This window comes from Phascolarctos cinereus, unplaced genomic scaffold (genome assembly GCF_003287225.1).
Source record: "Phascolarctos cinereus isolate Bilbo 61053 unplaced genomic scaffold, phaCin_HiC Scaffold_1;HRSCAF=81, whole genome shotgun sequence".
In the NCBI taxonomy this organism is placed as follows: domain Eukaryota; kingdom Metazoa; phylum Chordata; class Mammalia; order Diprotodontia; family Phascolarctidae; genus Phascolarctos; species Phascolarctos cinereus.
Window position 1 is genome coordinate 201,863,827 of NW_027555514.1, and position 20,616 is coordinate 201,884,442.

The following is a 20,616-nucleotide window of genomic DNA, read 5'->3' on the forward strand; positions in this document are numbered from 1 at the left end:
TTTATATCTACTCTAAGATTTTGCAAATGTATCATAATACTATGTTCAGAAATGCTAAAGTTGGTACTCCAAAAATCAAATCATTATTTTTTCTTTTATTTTTAAATAATATTTTATTTTCTCCCCAATTACATGTAAAAACAATTTTTAACATTCTTTTTTTTAAGTTTTGAGTTCAAAATTCTATCACTCTCTCCCTCCTCACACCCATTCCTTAAATGGTAAGCAATTTGATAGAAGTTATGCATGTGTAATCATGTGAAACATTTCCGTCTTAGTCATTTTGTGGAAGAAAACTCAAACAAATACATTTTAGACAAACTGATATATTCATTATTTCTCAACCCTCCCTTCACCCCTGCTCACTCAACCCCCTCAGAATGTACTTTCTTTCCTTCATAGATTTTATCATGTATTCCTCCTTTCCTAGAATGCTCTCCTCCTTATCTAAATAGCATTCAACCATTAAAGGCAAGCTTAGACCTTACTTCTGTTAATTAAAGCCCTAGCTTTCTCATGTGTAAAACAGAGATAACAATAAGTTTCCTATTGTGAAGAAAGTACTATATAATGTAAATTTTTATTTTAATACTACTGATTGGTGCCTTAAGGAAGAGTTGGAATAAATGGTCTCTATGGCTCCTTTAGACTTCGGGATTCTGTACTTTTATGATACCCTATTCTGAAGTAGTCTTTCCTTCTGACTTATGATTCATATGGCACTTATACTGCTTTATATTTATATATAATATGTAACATAATATTATTATATATAATTCTCTTTTCACATGTGTATCTATATTTTTTTCCTAATACAGTGTAAGCATGTTAAAGGCAGGGACTACATATTGTGCTTTTCCAAATTGTCAACATTGCCTTACAAATAATAAATGTGATACTAGGAGGATCCATGATTTCTTCAATGTGGGTACTGCTTCCACCAATGGAGATTACATGCTTCTTTGTCTTCTCATTTGTTGTGAATATTTTCCATGTTTTGTCATAAACCTTTGGAGGCTTTCCTTTTGTGCTTTGTCTTTTGTTTGGTTTTATATTTTAGAGTTGTCATAGTAGAACTTGGACTCTATTGTTCTTACTAAATGACTGGCCCACTTACTTTTTCAGTTACACCTCTCTTTTGGTAACATAAAAATCAGAATATTTACATTAGCAGAGATTAGTTGTTAAAACATGGAGGACACAGTGAACATTCAGTGTATAATTGTTAATTCATTTAGCTGTAATGAATAATCACAATTTTATTTTTGCTTCAGGAAGAAGGAGAGACCCTGGATGTCACAACAGTGATAAGTGCTTGTACTCTTACAGAAGCTCGGTATCTTCTAGACCATTTTCTGTCAATGGGCATTAATAAGGTAAAGTATGAATATATGTTTTAATGAGTACACTAAATATAGCATAAAATGCTCATTCTGTCCTGGAATATATTAGTCAGGTCCATCCCATTTCTACGTAAGCCCATCTGTCATGGTTAATAGCATTCATTGGTTCTGTGAAAATGTATTCATGTTCATGTATGTATCAAACTGATGTTTTAAAATTAAATTTTATTTCTTTTCATGAACTTTCTCTTCCACCTTCTCTCTAGTAAACCCCTTGCTCCTTGCCTTGCATTGAGAAAGCAAAAAAAATAAAATCCTAGTACAAATTTGTATAGTCAAGCAAAACAAATTCCCATATTGGATGCATCCCCCAAAATGTCTCAGTCTTAATTCTTAGTCCATCCTTTCTATCAGCAGGTGGGTAGCATATTTTATCATTAGTCCTCTGGAATTGTAGTTGATTGTTGTGGTAATCAGAGCCTCTAAGTCTTTTGAAAATTTTTGTACCTACAACTGTCTATTACTCTTATCCTTTGCCTATTTAGCAATTCAGGAATGGGTCTTATTTTCAGACTGATTCTTATGGGGGAGTTCACATCATTGGACTTGGGTGGTTTTTGTTTTGTCGATCAGTTGTGTCTAACTCTTTGTGACCCCGTTTAGGGTTTTCTTGGCAAAGATACTGGAGTGGTTTGCCGTTTCCTTTTACAGCTTATTTTTCAGATGAGGAAATCAAACAGGGTTAAGTGACTTGCCCAAAGCCACATAGCTATAGGTGTCTGAGGCCACATTTGAACTCAGGTCTTCCTGACTCTAGGCCTGGCTCTCTTTCCATTGCACCACCTATCTGCACTTGGACTTAGGTACCAACTGGAATTGTCAATCATAGTAGTTTAGGTAATCTGCTGAATCAAATGGAAAGTTAAGATAGGCCTTGTTTATAATATTTAAATAAAGAATCTCAAGTCCTTTCTAACTCTAGGATTCTACATATTAATATAACTGTGAAGAAATATTGGTTTGGCAAGTGTTGTGTGAGGTATGGCTGTATATCCTAGCAATCTATGTCTGTTCAGCAAGAGTTAGACTTATTCAAACAGTCTGTATTTATGAATGTTGCACAGGGAATTCCTACATTGAATGAGGTGTTAAACTAGATGAGTTTTAAAATTCTGCCTAATTCTTCTTTTAATTCTAACTACCTACCTAATGTCCATTGTGAAACTTAACAGTTTTCTTCACTTTAGACCTTAATTTGTAAAGTATCCTTTTTTAGCTAACTAAAGGTAGCAGAATCACTTTTACTATTTGTTTTTTATTAGCTTGTCCTTTACTGTCCTAAGATTTTAGAACAAATAAAGATGCTAAAATAATTTTCCTTTTGTACTAAGCAAAGGTAAAAACGATAAGAAGTCTAAAGAATCCCAGCATTATTGTTTTGGCTTAGTACTTATTTTTAGGCATTCATCAAGAAATCAAAGAGGAAAGAAAACAACCAGAAATATACAGTTTCATTTTAATTTGAAACCTCTGACTTGAAGACATCTTTCTCCTCTCACTTCCAGATGAGTAAAAAATATGATTATGGCTAATCTGTGTAAAATTGTCCTCTGATTCATATAACTTTTTCCCATGGTTATCTTCCTTCATTTATGTAGACATTTGAGGAGAAATGTTTTGTTCAAGTTTTCAGAAAGGCCATTTAAAAATCTTTATTTTTGGTAATATTTCAGGGTCTCCAAGCAGCCCAGAAAGAGGCCCAAATTAAAGTCCTTGAAGGTCGACTTAAGCAAACAGAAATAACTAGTGCCACTCAAAATCAGCTTTTATTCCATATGTTGAAAGAGAAAGCAGAATTAAATCCGGAGTTAGATGCTTTACTAGGACATGCTTTACAAGGTAATTTTGATTACATTTTTGTTTAATAAAACGCATGGTTGTTTAGCTCATGTTGCCTCCTGTGGTGGATATTTTTTCTATTACTTTTGTGAATAGATGCTGTATTTACTTATGCTTCTGAAAATTATTCTATCTTTAATTTGCATGCAGGGACTTTTTTGAAGATAGACTAGTATAGGAAAAAAAAAGATCACTTAAAAAATACATTTAACCCCATTGAGCCATTTATCATTTTTGTGATTTTAAAAATTCAGCTAAGCTTCTTGAGTGTCCTTAAGACTATTAAGACATTGAAAACAATTTATTACATGCTTTATGTACATTTTAAAGAGTAAAATTGTGTTTGTTACGGCATCTATTCTACTTCTCCTAAAGTTAAACAGGACATTATCTTATTTTGTGTGGGAATCTTTGAAGTTGGATCTGTTTTGATTGGAGTGTTGCTTTTTGTTTCCTTTTTTACTGTTGTTTACACAGATCTAGATAGCATATCATTAGGTAAGTATGTTAGCTTTTTGTGTACTCTACAGCTGCATGAATTACTAATTATTCATGTCCACTAACTGTGGTGCATCTTAGTGTTGTTGTTTTTTTAAATAGTCAGCTGCTTTTGCATGTACTGTTTTTTGTAAATACACTCATTACGGAGTTACTTTTCCCCATAATTCAAAACTGTTTAGTGTTTCAGTTCATCACTTACCCACCCAAAGGTAAAAGCAAGAAATGAACTTCTATAGAACCTATAATTTGGTAAACCCTATGTAGTATACTGCATCTCATTTATGTTCTCTTTTCAGCTGAGAAAAATGGAATATAGAGTCGGTGTTAATTAAAGATGTATCTGTTAACTTCTATTTCTTGTTTTAACATTACAAAATAGCTTATTTTGGAACCTAAGCTCTTTGTGAATTTATGAATTGTGTTGTTATTAATCAACCTGCTATTCTTTAAGATAGACTTTATAGACTGGCACGTTAGTGTTGTGTTTTCATAATTGCAAAATTAAGAAAAGCATGCATTTCAAACTGCTTCCATAGCTTATATGTGCAATTTTATTTTTTGTCAGTTTAAGAAGAGTAATTCTACACGTAATATTAGGAAATTCAGCCTTTCTTTATTTGACTTTGCACCTGAATACCCAAAGGTATTAGATAAATTTCATCAGCAAGGTAAAATCTGAAAGGTTCTTTTGGAATGTTCTTGTTTCCATGAAATACTAATTTTACAAAATTAATCTTAAATTTGAAAATTGAAGAAGTAACTAAAAGCCCTTAAAAGTCCTAACCAAAAAATTAAATGGAAAATGTTGTTGAGACCATGTAGGTTAGTAATTATAAATTCACATTTCAACTATTTAAGTTGAATTGTGGAATGTTTAGATGATGTGATTTTACAGTAATTATGTGTGTGTGTGTATGTTTGTGTGTATGTGTGTGGCATAGTAGACAGAGAGCCAGCCTTAGAATTGAGAAGACCTGGGTTCAAGTTGTGACCGTGATATAATCTGGCTATAGGACTTTGGGCCCTTTAATCCTTCAGTGCCCTGTCAAAACTACCACAGAGCAGGCGTTGAAAAGCCATCATAGAGAAAGTGTTCTCATTGGTAATGTTATCTGTTCCATTGAAATCTCAGGTCCAGGGTACACACATACACACACACACACACACACACACACACACACACACACACATGCACGCACACAATTTTCAGGTAATGATTGAAACTGTATATTAATATTTTTGACAGCAATCCAAAGACTTTATTTAATTTCTTTTTTTATTAAATTTCTTTCAATCAACAAAAATTCACCTTTTCTCCTTCCTACTGCCGTCTCTTGCACTGCTCTCCCCATCAAGAATGCAGAAAAACAAAATTAAAACCCTTGTTACAAACCTGTATAATCAAGCAAAATAAATTCCTGCATTGGCTATGTCCAAAAAATAGGTCTCAGTCTTCACTCTGAGTTCATTACCTCTCTATCCTGAAGCAGGCAGAATGCTTCATCATGAGTTCTCTGGAGTCATGGTCGGTCACTACATTGATCAATGTATCTAAGTCTTTCAAAGTTGTTTAACTTTACAATTTTCTTGTTACTGTGTACATTGTTCTCCTGGTTCTACTCACTTCTCTTTGCATTGCTTTTTTTCTGACATCATCCTCTTCATCGTTTTTTCTTCTTTGGAGCATATGAAAGGCAGTATCATTTCTTACAGTATTCCATCATAATCATATATCATAACTTGTTAAATCATTTGACGTAACTGTCTTTTTAAATTTGTACATCTTTGTTACTGCAAAAAGTGCTGCTATAGATTTAGGACCTTTTCACCTTTTTTTGATCTCTTTGGGTTATAGACTCAACAGTTGTATCAGTCGGTCAAAAGATAAACAGTTTAATAGCTTTTGAGGTATAGTTTTCTTACTTTCTTCCTTATTCTTCAAAGTTTATTTAATTAGGGGTTTTCAAGGAGTTGATTTTTCTAGGGTTTTTTTGGTTGCATTAATTGCAACTATTTAATTGATCTGTTATTTCTTTATTGATGGAAATATTTAGAATTGTAAATCTTCCATTAAAGACTTCCTTTTCTATATCCCAAAAATTTTGGGAATGCTATCTCATTCTAGTCTTATCTTTAATGAAATTATTTTTTGACCCACTCATTCTTTATGATTAATTTATTTGGCAGTTAGCTTTAATCCTTTCTTTAGTAGCCCTTTATTGAATATGCTTTTTTTTTATCGTATCATGGTCGATATTTTTCTGCATTAGTTTGTGAAGTTTTAAAGTCACTTTTTGTAAAGGTGCCAAAAACAGCTGAGAAACACATATATGCTCATTTCTATCCACATTGAGTAATCTCCAGAGGTCTATCATATATAACTTTTCTAAAATTTTATTCAAATATTTTACTTGTTTCTTGTTTATTTGCTTAGATTTATCCAGATGTGAAAGGAATTTATTGATGTCCCTCAATATTTATTATCTATTTCTCTCTATAAGTCATTTAAGTATGTAGATGCTATGCCATTTGGTGCATATATATTTATTATTTGTATAAATTCATTTGCCTTTCAGAAAAACGTATTCTATTCTGATTATCTCATCTAATTAAGCCTGTTTTTATTGTTGCCTTTTCTTAGATTATGTTTGTACTCTGTCGTTTTTACTTGAGCTAAAACATAATCAGTTTTGTTGTAACTTCTTAATTTAACTCTGAAATCTTTGTATTGTGTTTCTTTAAACAATATGTTGTTGAATTAAGTGCTTAGAATATAGTAATATTCTACAACTGTGCTAGGTGTTGGGGGTACAAAGACAAAAACAGTCCCTGTTCTCAAGCAGCTTCTCTTCTATTGGAGTGAAGCAACACATATACATATGAGACAGTACAAAAAATTGAATTGCTCTAAGCCTGTGACTTCATCGATGCACAGTTCTTTCATCAATGCACAGTTACTCTCTGAGTAATTCCCTTTACCAATGCAGATTGTTACCTTCTCTGAAAATTGTGTTCTGTAATTTTAAAAATTTTATTTTATTCAATTAATTTTTCTTCCTCCTATCCCTGCCTCCATTAAAAAGAAAAAGAAAAAACCTATAATATATATGCATAATCAGATTAAAAAAATTCCTACGTTAGTCATAATCAAAAATAAACCCTCACTCTGCATCTTTCTTGGGGTCACATAGTCAGTATGTAGCTGAAGAGAAAATGGAGCCCAGGTCTTTTTGATTTAGGTCAATTGCCTATTCACTAAATCTCACTGCCTCTTAGAAGATATGTATGTGTCACATGACAAGTAATTAACAGAGGTTCTCCAAGTTGATGGGACTTCTGGTCAAGATGGTGATGCAAAAGGTTGTAAAGGAGCCTGGCTTTCCCTAACAGGTTCCAGCAAATATTTCAGAAGACCCCCAGGTAGTGTTAAAATGAAGAAAACTCAAGAGAAACAAAACTGTGCTCCTCCATTCAGTCCAGAGTTGCACAAAAATATGACTAAAAGTCAGTGAAGGGTCACATCAGAGGTAGTCAACTTGAACTCTGGCAGACAGTCTGGAATCTATGAAGATGGGAAGGGGGATTCTACTATGGAAACCAGTTCAAACTCTGGTAAATGGGTGAAAACAGGGAAATCTGAGAGAGTTGCCACACCAGTGGCTTCACCTTAAAGTCCAGTAATCAGTCTTGAAGCCAACTGGTACTCTGACCAGGATGGTCCAACTCCTATAGGTCATGGACCATGAAGACAGGGCCAGAGTGCCTATACCAGAGTTCAGGAAGCATGAAACCAGCATGATCTCCCCCACTTGACTGAACCCTATCAGGGCATGGAACTTACTGACAGGGTAATTGTGCAAGGAGGGGACAAAGACTGATTAGAATTATTAGTGGAAAATAAGACCATAGATTGATAGCTAAAAGAAAACCTCAATTTGAACTCATTGGAGTCCAAATCTCTCATTTTATTGATGAGAAAATTGAAGTGTGAAAAATGTTAAGCAACTTGCCCAGGGGTTAGTAAGTGCCTGAAATGCCATTTGAACCCTGTTCATCATGCTTCCAAATCTTTGTGCTTCTCTTGACTCTGCCAAAAGAATAAGACAGAAATCAGGGATTAAGACAGAGGATAGGACCTAGTACAACACTGCATACAAAAAGGCAGCAACAGTGGGATCCATAGTACAGAGGGAAAAGAACAAACAAGCTAAAAGCTGAAGCTAAAAACATATGTGCTCAGAGGAAAACATAAGGAAGAAATATTTTTTGGAATGACAGCTAGAGAGGTAAACCTAGAAGAGAATAAATCTGTATTAAGCAGAGCCGCAGAGGCAAAAATGACTTGGTCGCAAGTGACTGCAGCAGTGACTGGAAGAAATGAAATAAGAGATGAAAAATGAAATTCTAAATGAAATTTACGAGTTCTGGAGGGAAAGGAGTTGTGAGGAGAATAAATAGCTTAGAAAAGATGATGCAAAGCCTTAACCAAATTGTGGACTTCCTTAAAAAACAGAATGGGGCAAAAGAAACTCAATGAATGCATGAGACAACAAGGAATACTAAAATAAAATCAAAAGATTGGGGATGGGAGCAGGGATAGAAGAAAATATAAGGTATCTTTATAAAAAAAGAAATGGCCCAGTAAAGAGATTGATTAGAAATAGCTTTAGGAATACCAAACTCCTTGTATACCATGCTGAAATAACAACAAAAAATCTGCACACCAACATTTAAGATGTCACAAAAGAAAATGTGCAACTCAAAAGAAGGGAGGGGAGGAAGGGAGAGAGAGAAGAGAGAGAGAGAGAGAGAGAGAGAGAGAGAGAGAGAGAGAGAGAGAGAGAGAGAGAGAGAGAGAGAGAGAGAGAGAGAGAGAGAGAGAGAGAGAGAGAGAGAGATAACGAGAACGAGAACAGCTTAAGGATGTCATTGTCAAAATCCAGAATTTCTAAGTTAAAGAAAAAATAACTACAAAAAGTCAGAAAGGGACTACTATGGAGCTGTGCTCAGAATCATACATGGTAATACAGCAAGTATAATAAAGGAAAATAAATCTTGGAATGAAGTATTCTAAAAAGGAAAAGATAAAGGCTAATACCAAAAATAACTTACTCTTCAAAACAGTATAATTTTAGGGACAGATGACACTGGATAGAGTGCTGGACCCAGAAGCAGAAAGATGAGTTCAAATCCAACCTCAGACACTTGCAAGCTAAATAATTCTGGGCAAGTAACATAACTTCTATTTGACTCAGTTTCCTCAATTGAAAAATGGAAGTAATAATAGCACCTATCTGAAGAGCTGTTATGAATATCAAATGAGATAATATTTGTAAAGCACTTAACATAGTGCCTGGCACATAGAAGGTGCTTAATAAGACCTTCCTTCCTTCCTTCTTTCCTCTCTCATTAAAAAATCTGAAATGTGTAGAAACCTTGAAATTTGCCTACTGTCCCTGTTCTAGCTTTCAGACTTTGAAACCATTCTGTCTCATGCTATACCTCCTTCAGCACCTGAGGCCTTCTACCCGTGGAACATCTGATCATTCCTACAACCTTCTGAACATGAAACATATCACAATAAGATCCACCCCCTTATACCGGCTCCTCCTGGAGCCTCCTTCATATAGAGGGGCCCAGGTCATCCTTCATTGTCTTCCTGACCCTGTTCTCTTGGCATCTGGATTTCAAAACCATGTTCTTATGCTAGGTACTTTCTTCTTCCCACACATTTTTCTATAGCTCCCTTTTGTGTCATTGTCTTCACCCATTATAATGTAAGATTAAAGACAGGGACTGTCTTTTTTGTTTGTATTTGTATTTCCAGCACTTCATGGAGTGTCCAACACATAGTAAGTTCTTGATAAATTCTTGTTTCCTTTCCTTTCTATTCTTTGTAAAGGGTAAGTGGAGAAGAGAGGGGAAAGAAGAGGAGAAAAAGAGTATGAAGGGAAATAAAAAAATTAACAGTCACAATAATGAATGTCCATGGCATGAACACCCTCATTAAATGAAAGAGGATAGCAGAATGGATTAGGAAGGAGAATTCAGCAATGTGTTGTTTTTAAGAAACACAGTTGGAACATAAAGATTTATAGAGAGATAAAATGAGCACCTGGGCCAGAATTCATTATGCCTCAGTAATAAAAATAGACAGAGTCAGAAAAGGATAAGCAAGGAAGCTGGTTTATTCTTAATTGGACCATAGATAATGAAATAATATAAGTATTATATACATATGTGTATGTATGTGTGTATATAGATACATATGTGTATCTATACACACACACACACACACATACACACATGCACTAAGAGGTATAGCACCTGAATATTTGAAGAAAAAGTAGTTAATGAAACTATAAAGATAAGTGAAAAGTAAAATTATAATAGCTGTGGACCTAGATAAATCTAACAAACAAGGAATAAGAAACCAAATATAATTTTTAGAAAGGTTTCTCTGGTGATTACTGAGACCAGAAAGGGATGTAAAGATTTCTCAGGTGTGTATAACACCATTAGAAATATTGACCATATATTAGCATTATATAGCCTCAGTCAAATGCAGAAAAGGAGAAGTATTCAATCTTTTTCTAACCTGATACATTAAAAATTTTAATCAATGAAAGGGTATTTGAAGAAATAATTCAAACTTAAATGGTACTAAATAATTTTAATCCTAAAGAGCCAAGTGGAGTAAAAGCAGGGACTTGCTGGAACCCTCTCCCAAACCCCTCAGATGCCTATACAAATGACACTAAACAAATGCTAGAGCAGCAGATCTCATAAAAAAGCAGAGTGAAACAAATTTCCAGCCCAAGATAATTCAGAAGGTCGACAGGAAAAGTCTGTTATGCCAGGCTGAGAGGAGCACAGTCCGGTGCAAGTCACGCCAGCGTAGACTGGGCTCCAGCAAACTCAGAGCAGGCCTCAGGAGGCTAAATCACTGGCAACTGTGGCAGTTTCCAGACTTCTCAACCCATACATGCCAAAGACAACTTAGAAGGTCAGTAGGAAAAGTCTGTTGAGCCTGGGTGAGAGGAGCCCAGTCCAGCCTCGGGCTCAGCACAGCCCTGGTCCCAGCAAACCAGGAACAGGCCTTGGGAGTGATTGAATCATCATCATTAGCAGCAGCAGCAGCAGCACCTGCTTCAGGAGCTCTCAGCCCACAAAGAATAATGGCATTGAACAGCTGGTCAAAAGGAGTTTACAGGGGTCTCTTTGCTAACACTGAGGCAGGACTCTGTTGCTTTGCCCATAGTTGGATCTGCTTGGCAGTCCTGGGTGGTAGTCCTATGGCAAGGAGGAGCACTAGCATAGCAAAGCTTATGGAAGCAGTGAAGAGGAGACCCTTCTGACAATTCCAGGGCAGAAGAGAGTGCTTGTGGTCACTCACAGACTAGAGCACAGACCAGGAAAGGCATAGACACCTCATCTTAGATCATACCACCTTGGAAGAACTGAAAACATCTAGGTCCCTAGATGTATCTCTGAAAACAGCTACACAAATCCCTGAAGCGTGGGACAGTTCACCCTGCACACTGGAAGCAAAGCCCTACCTTAACAAAGAGTTAAAAAGTCAAGTAATAGGCTAGGAAAATGAGCAAACAATGGAAAAAAACTGACTATATAAACTTACTTTGGTGACAAGAAAGATCAAAATATACACTCAGAAGACAGCACAGTTGAAGCTCCTATAGCCAAAGCCTCCAAGAAAAATATGGATTGGTCTCAGGTCATGGAAGAGCTCAAAAAGGATTTTGAAAATCAAGTAGGAGAAGTAGAGGAAAAACTAGGAAGAGAAATGAGAGTGATACAAGAAAATCGTGAAAAATGAGTGAACAGCTTACTAAAGGAGACCTCAAAAAGATACTGAAGAAAATAATATCTTAACAAATAGACTAGACCAAATGGCAAAAGAGGTCCAGAAAGCCAGTGAGGAGAAGAATGCCTTAAAAAGCAGAATTGGCCACATGGAAATGGAGGTCCAAAAGCTCACTGAAGAAAATAATTCCTGGGGCAGCTGGGTGGTGCAGTGGATAAAGCACCAACCCTGAAGTCAGGAGGACCTGAGTTCAAATTTGGTGTCAGACCAAGTACTTGACATTTACTAGCTGTGTGACCCTGGGCAAGTCACTTAACCCCAACTGCTTTAAAAAATAATAATAATTCCTTAAATATTAGAATGGAGTGGGGGCAGCTAGGTGGCACAGTGGATAGAGCTCCAGCCTTGGAGTCAGGAGGACCTGAGTTCAAATCTGGCCTCAGACACTTGACACTTAGAAGCTGTGTGACCCTGGGCAAGTCACTTAACCTCATTGCCTAGCCAAAAAGAAAAAGAAAAAAAATTAGAATGGAGCAAATGGAAGCTAATGACTCTATGAGAAATCAAGAAATTATAAAACAAAACCAAAAGAATGAAAAATTAAAAGACAGTGTTAAATATCTCATTGGAAAAAGAACTGACCTAGAAAATAGATCCAGGAGAGAGAATTTAAAAAATTGCTAGACAACCTGAAAGCCATGATCAAAAAAAGAGCCTAGGCATCATCTTTCAAGAAATTAACAAGGAAAACTGCCCTGATAGAACTAGAGGGCAAAATTGAAGTTGAAAGAATCCACCAATAACTTCCTGAAAGAGATTCCAAAATGAAAACTCCCAGAAATATTATAGCCGAATTCTAGAGTTTCTAGGTCAAGGAGAAAATATTGCAAGCAGCCAGAAAGAAACAATTCAAGTATTGTGGAACCACAATCAGGATAGCTAGCATAAGACTTAGCAGATTCTACATTGAAAGATTAGAGGGCTTGGAATATGACATTCCAGAAGTCAAAGGAGCTTAGATTAATACCAGGAATCATCTACCCAGCAAAACTGAGTGTAATTAATGAGGGGGAAAATTGACATTCAATGACATAGAGAAATTTAATGCGTTCTTGAGAAAAGACTAGAGCTAAATAGAAAAATTGACTTTTAAATATAAGATTCAAGAGAAGCATGAAAAGGTAAACAGGAAAGAGAAGTTATAAGGGACTTATTGAAGTTGAACTAACTGTTTACATTCCCAAATGGAAAGATGATATTTGTGACTCATGAGACCTTTCTCATTATTAGAGTAGCTGGAGGGAATATATATAGATAGAGGGCACAGGGTGAGTTGATTATGAAGGGATGATATCTAAAAAAGAAAATTAAGGGGTGAGAGAGGAATGTACTGGGAGAAGGAGAAAGGGAGAGGTAGAATGGGGTAAATTATCTCACATAAAAGAGGCAAGAAAAAGCTTTTACAGTGGAGGGAAAGAGGGGGAAGGTGAGAAGAAATGAGTGAACCTTACTCTCATCAGATTTGGCTTAAGGAGGGAATAACACACACTCAGTTGGGTATGGAAATCTATCTTACCCTACAGCAAAATAGGGGGAAGGAGATGGGGGGTGATAGAAGGGAGGGCAGATTGGGGGAGGGAGTAATCAGAAGCAAACACTTTTGAGGAGAGACAGGATCAAAGGAGAGAAGAGAATAAATGGGAGGCAAGATAGGATAGAGGGAAACATAGCTATTCTTTCACACCATGAGTATTATGAAAGTGTTTTTTATACATGTGTAGACATGAATAACCTATATTGAATTGCTTGCCTTCTCAATGAGGGTGAATGGGGAGGAAGGAAGGGAGAGAATTTGGAACTCAAAAGTTTTTAAAATGAATGTTAAAAATTGTTTTCATATATAACTGGGAAATAAGATACACAGGCAATAAATTGGGTGTAGAAATCTGTCTTACCCTACAGGAAAAGAGAAAAGGAAAGGAATAACAGAAGAGAATGAGTGATTGAAGGGAGGGGTGGGAGGAGGGGCGAGATGGGGAGGAAATTTGGAACTCAAAATTTTGTGGAAATGAATGTTAAAAACTAAAACCAAATTAATGAGAAAAAGAATTGTTAGGTCAAAGGAAGAAATAACAACAATGAATATTTTAATCATAAAATGAAAACTGTGACACAACATTTCAGAACTTTTATAAGGCAGCAAAAACAGTCCTTAGAGGAAAATTTTCATTAAAAAGAGATAATAAACAGAAAAGGAATAAAATTTTTATAAAAGCAACCAAACCCGAAAGAGCAATAAATAAAATTTATAACAAAAATCTATTGAATTTACAAATAAACTAGGCTGTAGTTACTAAATTTGTTATACAACTAAATAAAATATAAAAGTTAACTTTTTTTTAGAAAACAACAGAACAAAAATAGATATTCTGAAAATCAAAAGACAATAAATTGATAAAAACTCATTGATAAAGTAGTAAAATTAGGATCCAGTTTTCAAACAATTAATAAAATTGTAAACTACAGCTAACTTTTTAAAAAGCAGAAAGATAAATTTCTGATATAAAAAAATTGAAAAAGAATTCTCAATAAAGAGAAAACAAAGGAAATTTTTGATCTTGATATTGATACTTAAGCCAGGGAGAAATAAAACAGAGAAAGAAAATGATGAACCAATATTTCTTATGAATATTTGTAGAAAATATATTCAGTAAATATTAGCAAAAATTGCAACAACATTATTAAAAAAACCTCTGAAGTGAGAACTTTCTAATCATGAAAGCTTTTGGGAAAACTGGAAAGAAGTCAAAAATTAGGAGTAGACGAAGTTTATACTGTATGCAACAATTAAGCACTTAGCACCTGGTACGTAATAGATACTTAATGTTTGTTAAATAAATGAATGAATAGCTCCAAAATTAATACAGAACCTACATATACATTGTTCTATCAGTAATAATAGTTTTAAAAATTGGAGGCAAATGGAAGGAGAAACCTTTCATATCTATAAATAGGAAAAGATTTTTGGTTAGACAAGGAATAGAGATTATAGAAGTTAAAATGAAGAATTTTGACTACACAGAATTGAAAAATTTTTACAGAAACAAAATTAATGCAGTTAACTAGTTAAAACAGTTAACTAGTGAAAATTTTTTTGAGGTATATTTCTCTCATAAAGGACTTGTGTGTGTGTGTGTGTGTGCGCGCGCACGTTATCGAACTTCAATAAATAGATAAGAACAAGAACAATTCCTAATAGATATGATGAAAGGATATAAAGAGGTAGTATTCCAAAAGAAAGATAATCTATCAATAACTATATAAAAAATTCTATGAATTATTATATGAAAAATGAAAATTAAAACAACTCTGAGGTTCTGTCTCATACTCATCAGATTAATAAAGGTGACAAAATGGAAAACTCCAGTTGTTGGACAGCTTGCAAGAGGATAGCCACATTATTCCATTACTGGCAGAACTTTAACTTGATCCAACGTTGTGGCAAGCAAATTAAAAGTAGAGTCACATCATTTGCCTTTTGACCTGGCAGTACCACTTCTAGGCTTATATAGTGAAGAAATCAAATAAAATGCAAAGGCCTATGTGTGCAAAAAAATGTTTAAAGCTGTACTTTTTATTGTAGGAAAGAGCTGGAATCAAAGTATATGCCCATCAGTTGAGAAATACATGAACAAATTTTATATCAGTGTAGTGAAATATTATTGTGCTATAAGAAATATAGACGGTTCTTGCTTTATGTAAATTCACATTATGTAAATTCAGCTTTACATATAGAATTCTGAAAGAAATCTTCATTCCCAAAAAATACCTATGCTAACTTCACTGTACTGTACTGTGCTCTCTCTCTCTCTCTCTCTCTCTAGTTTTGCCCTTCATCTCAGGGCCCCCTTGACCTCCTCTCCATCCACAGCCTCTCCCCACTACCCCCCCCCAAAAAAAAAGCCTAAACTAAAAAAACCCCAAAACTTCCAAGTTCTGCAGAGAGACTGCCACTACCCCCACCATAGCTGGATTGGAGGCTTGACTTGAGATCTCCAATGCTGAGAGGAGACCTTTGCCCCCATGTCTGCCTTCTGTCCCTCTGCAGACAGTACCACATGTCTATCCCCAGTCCTCTAATGAATAGTGTGCTGCCCCCCTCCCTGCAGGGGTGCATGGGCCCCTTTTCTATCTCTCTCTATAGCTCCTTTCCCCGTATCTGAAGGTAAATTCTCATTACATTGAGGTCTGCAGCACTTATATAAAATGAGAACTGTCTGTAATCCAAAAGCCATCCATTTTAGAGAAACCTGGAAAAACTTGGATGAGCTCAGGCAGAATGAGATGGGCAGAACCAGGAAAGCAATTTATACCATCATGTCAACATTGCAACACCAAATAGGGCTCTGGTCATTGCAGTGACTAATTATGATTCCAGAGGGCAGATGAAAAAGCATATTATCCATGTTACTCTCCTGATTGAGAGGCAATGAACTCAAGATGCAGCACTATAAAACAAAACTAAATACTTCAGACCTATGAATAAAACTTAAGACTGATTAGCTGTGATCCGTATCTCTTGGCAAACAATTGGATTAGAGTTGAACAGTATGTGAATTAGTTTTGTTTGGTTATACTTTTTTCTTATTTCTTTCAAGGTGTGTGAGTAAGGGGGGAATTTAGGGGATAATAATGATATTTTAGAAAGGTAAGAAAGGATTATCATTGAATCTGTTTTTTAAAATACACAGAAGAAATCCAAAAGAAATCCAGAAGGAAACACAGAGGTCATTGGAACTAGCATGTTACATTTGAAATATGCTTTATAAAACCTATTCTAAGCCAGGGTTTTATGTGCAGTCCACCTTTTTCTGTTCTCCTTTGTTTGGGGAAATATTCATGTTCTTTGATGTTTGTCAAGTTTTTAATGATAAAGACAAAAATGTTAAAAATAACGAGTGAGGAGAAATTACGGTTTAGCCATACAGGATAGTGTGTGTAGAGACATGGAGATGGGTGATGACATTGTGTATGGTGAACGAGTAGGCTGATTTGTCTGGAATGTAGAGTATGTGATGAATAATGCAAAATAGGCCTGGAGTAGACTGGAGCCAGATTGTGAAGTATTTCAAATGCCAAAGGATGGGGAACTTCATTTGGATTCAGTCGAAGAGTTGCACATGAGAACTTTGAGGGCTGAATGTGGCCTTGAGGCTGCAGGTTCTCTGCCCATGTGCCAAACCAAAGGAGTTTGTATTTTATTTTCAATGCAGTTTTATCCACTGGGCCTTCTTAATCTAGGGAATGATTTGTTTAGACTTGTGTTTTAGAAAATATTACTTTGGGAGGGGGGTGGAGCCAAGATGGCAGAGTTAAAGCAGTGACTTGCTTGAGCTCTCCCCCAGACTCCTCCAAATACCTGCAAAAAATGGCTCTAAACAAATTCTAAAGCAGCAGAACCCACAAAAAGACAGAGTGAAACAAATTTCCAGCCCAAGACAACCTGGATGGTTGATCGGAAAGGTATATTGTGCTGGGCTGGGAAAGGAATGCAGCTCAGCATGGGTGCGCAGGCCTCAGAGGACTGAATCATGGGCAGCTGTGTGGTTTCCAGACTTCTCACCCCAGGAACGCCAAAGACAACTTAGAAGGTCAGTAGGAAAAGTCTGTGTCTGCTGTGAGAGAAAATGTGGGAGGTCCCAGCCCCAGTCCCAGATTGGGGTCCTGGGACGGCGTCTGCCTCCTGAGCTTCCTGCACACAGACTGTGGGGGAATTGAGTGGCTGATCAGAGGGGGATTGCAGGGATCTCTTTGCTGGTGCAGGATTCTCTTGTTTTGCCCGTGCTTGGACCTGGGTCACAGTTCTGGGTAGTAGTCCTGGGGCAAGGAGGAGCACTGGTGTGTTGGGGTTTGTAGTGGTTGTGTAGGGAGAATCCTCCTCACAATTCCAAGACAGAAAAGAGTTCTTGTGGTCACTCATAGACCAGAGTACAGGCCAGGAAAGGAGTAAACACCTGGCCCTTGATCATAGCATCTTGGAAGAACTGAAAATTTACAGAGCCCTAGAAGTATCTCTGAAAACAGCTGCCCAAAACCTCCGATGCTTGGGACACTACATTCTCCACACTGGAAGCAGACCCCTACCCTAACGAAGAGTTTATAGTTCAGGTAATTGGCTGGGATCATGAGCAATCAGCGCAAAAAGAATCAGACTATAGTATCTTACTTTGGTGACAAAGAAGATGAAAACGTACAACCAGAAGAAGACAACAAAGTCAAAGCTCCTACATCCAAAGCCTCCAAGAAAAATATGAATTGGTCCCAGGCCCTGGAAGAGCTCAGAAAGGATTTTGAGAAGCAAGTAAGAGAAGTAGAGGGAAAACTGAGGATGATGCAAGAAAATAATGAAAAATAAGTCAACAGCTTGCTAAAGGAGACCCCCAAAAAATTGAAGAAAATAATACCTTAGAAAATAGCCTAACTCAAATGGCAAAAGAGGTCCAAAAAGCCATTGAGGAGAAGAATGCACTAAAAAGCAAAATTGGACAAATGGAAAAGGAAGTCCAAAAGTTTACTGAAGAAAATACTTCCTTAAAAATTAGAATGGAGCAATTGGAAGCTAGTGACTTTCTGAGAAATCAAGACACTGTAAAACAAATTCAAAAGAATGAAAAAATAGAAAACAATGTGAAATATCTCATTGGAAAAACAAATGACCTTGAAAATAGATCCAGGAGAGAGAATTTAAAAATGATTGAACTATCTGGAAGCCATGATCCAAAAAAGAGCCTAGACATCATCTTTCAAGAAATTATCAAGGAAAACTGCCCTGATATTTTAGAACCAGAGGGCAAAATAGAAATTGAAAGAATACTGTCCTCCTGAAAGAGATCTCCAAAGGAAAACACATAGGAACATTGTAGCCCAATTCCAGAGTTCCCAGATCAAGGAGAAAGTATTGCAAGCAGCCAGAAAAAAACAATTCAAGTATTATGGAAACACAATCAGGATAACACAAGAATTAGCAGCTTCTACATTAAGGGACTACAGGGCTTGTAATATAATGTTCTGGAGGGCAAAGGAGATAGGATACACCAAGAATTACCTACCCAGCAAAACTGAGCATAATTATCAGGGGAAAAAAGCGGACATTCAGTGAAATACAGGACTTTCAAGCATTCTTGATCATAAGACCAGAGCTGAATAGAAAATTTGACTTTCAAAGACAAGACTCAAGGGAAACATGAAGAAATAAACAGGAAAGAGAAATCATAAGAGACTTAATAAGGTGGAACTGTTTACATTCCTGCATGGAAAGATGATATTTGTAAATCATAAGTCCTTTGTCAGTGTTAGAATAGTTGGAGGGGAAAAAATTATATGTATGTGTATATAGATAGATGTATAGATAGATAAATAAGGGCACAGGGGAGTTGAAGATGAAGGGGTGATATCTGGAGAATAAAATTAAGGGGTGAAAGGATTATACTGGGAGAAGAAAGGGAGAGGTAGAATGGGGTAAATTATCTCACATAAAACAGACAAGAAAAGGCTTTTACAGTGGAGGGGAAATGGGGGAAGGTGAGAGGGAATGAGTGAATCTTATTCTCATCAAATTTGGCTTAAGGAGAGAATAACATACACACTCAGATGGGTATGGAAATCTATGGGAAAATAGGGGAGGAAGGAGACAAGAGAGCAAGGGGATGATAGAGGGAAGGGCAGATTGGGGGAAGGGGTAATCAGAAGCAAACAATTCTAAGGAGGGACAGGGTCAAAAGAGAAAATAGAATAAATGGGGGGCGGGATAGGATGAAGGGAAATATATTTAGTTTTTCACTACGTGACTACTATGGAAGTGTTTTGCATGACTACACATGTATAACCTGTTTTGAGTTGCTTGCCTTCTCAATGAGGGTGGGTGGGAAGGGAGGAAGGGAGAAAATTTGGAACCCAAAGTTTTAAAAACAAAAGTCAAAAAAAACTGTTTTTTGCATGCAACCGGGAAATAAGATATACAGGAAACGGGGCATAGAAATCTATCCTGCCCTACAGGAAAGTTGAAGGGGAAGGGGATAATTGAATGGGGGGAGGGATAGAAGGGAGGACAGATGAGGAGAAGGGATATCTTGGGGTGGGGTGAGGGAAGAGGAGAAAATTTGGAACTCAAAATCTTGTGAAAGTGAATGTTGAAAATCAAAAATAAATTAGTTTTTAAAAAAGAAAGGCTTCTTTAACTGGAAAAGAAAAAGAAAAAGAAAATATCACTTTGACAACTTTGTAGATGATTGAAATAGTGGAGATTTGAGGAAGGAGTGAACTAAGATTGTGGTTCTGTGACTAAAAAGAAGGGTACAGATAGAAGAAATGTTAGAGAAGTAGTGATTGATTATTTCCCTAGTGTTACTCCTTTAAAGGTACAAACAAAATGAATTTGCAACAAGTTCTTAAAATTTCTTGTTGTTCATTCATTTGAATCATGTCTGACACTTTGTGACCCCATTTGGAATTTTCTTGGCGATGATATTAGAGTGGTTTGCTATTTACTTATTCAGCTCATTTCATAAATGAGGAACTGAGGCAAACAGGATTAAGTGACTTGTCCAGGGTCACACAGCTGGTAAGTATCTGAAGCCAGATTTGAACTCAGGAAGATGAGTCTTCCTGACTCCAGTCTGAGCACTCTGTCCACTGCGCCACCTAGCTGCCCCAGTTCTTAAAATAGTGGACTGTTAAAAGGTAGAGTGGCCGTTTTGTCTTCCCGGCTCTGTTGGATTTGTATATTTTAGATTTTATTAGTCTGCTGTGTTTATCTGAAATAACTGGAGTTATGTTTGTTGTGGGCAAGTTTATGTAACTGCTAACATCTGTTGCATGCAAATCTGGTTTTGTTGTTTATATACTTGTGAATCAGATCAGTGTCAGAGTATGACTTGTAAAAAATTTCAGGCATGCATTTTTATGGGTATATTTTACCTTGCAAGTTCGAGTTAATGTGACTTAAACATGTTTTTAGTTCATAGTAAGAATAAACCATTTGTATGTATT

General features: G+C 36.2%; 1 protein-coding gene across 1 annotated transcript in view; it reads left to right on the forward strand.

Annotated features, from left to right (window-relative positions):
- The window catches only part of KIF21A (kinesin family member 21A), a 171,524-nt gene that overhangs the window by 108,133 nt on the left and 42,775 nt on the right, over nucleotides 1–20,616 (forward strand). The window contains 3 exon segments of the mRNA XM_020973700.2: nucleotides 1,275–1,376; nucleotides 3,077–3,242; nucleotides 3,720–3,740. Coding sequence (XP_020829359.1) covers nucleotides 1,275–1,376; nucleotides 3,077–3,242; nucleotides 3,720–3,740 — 289 coding nt within the window.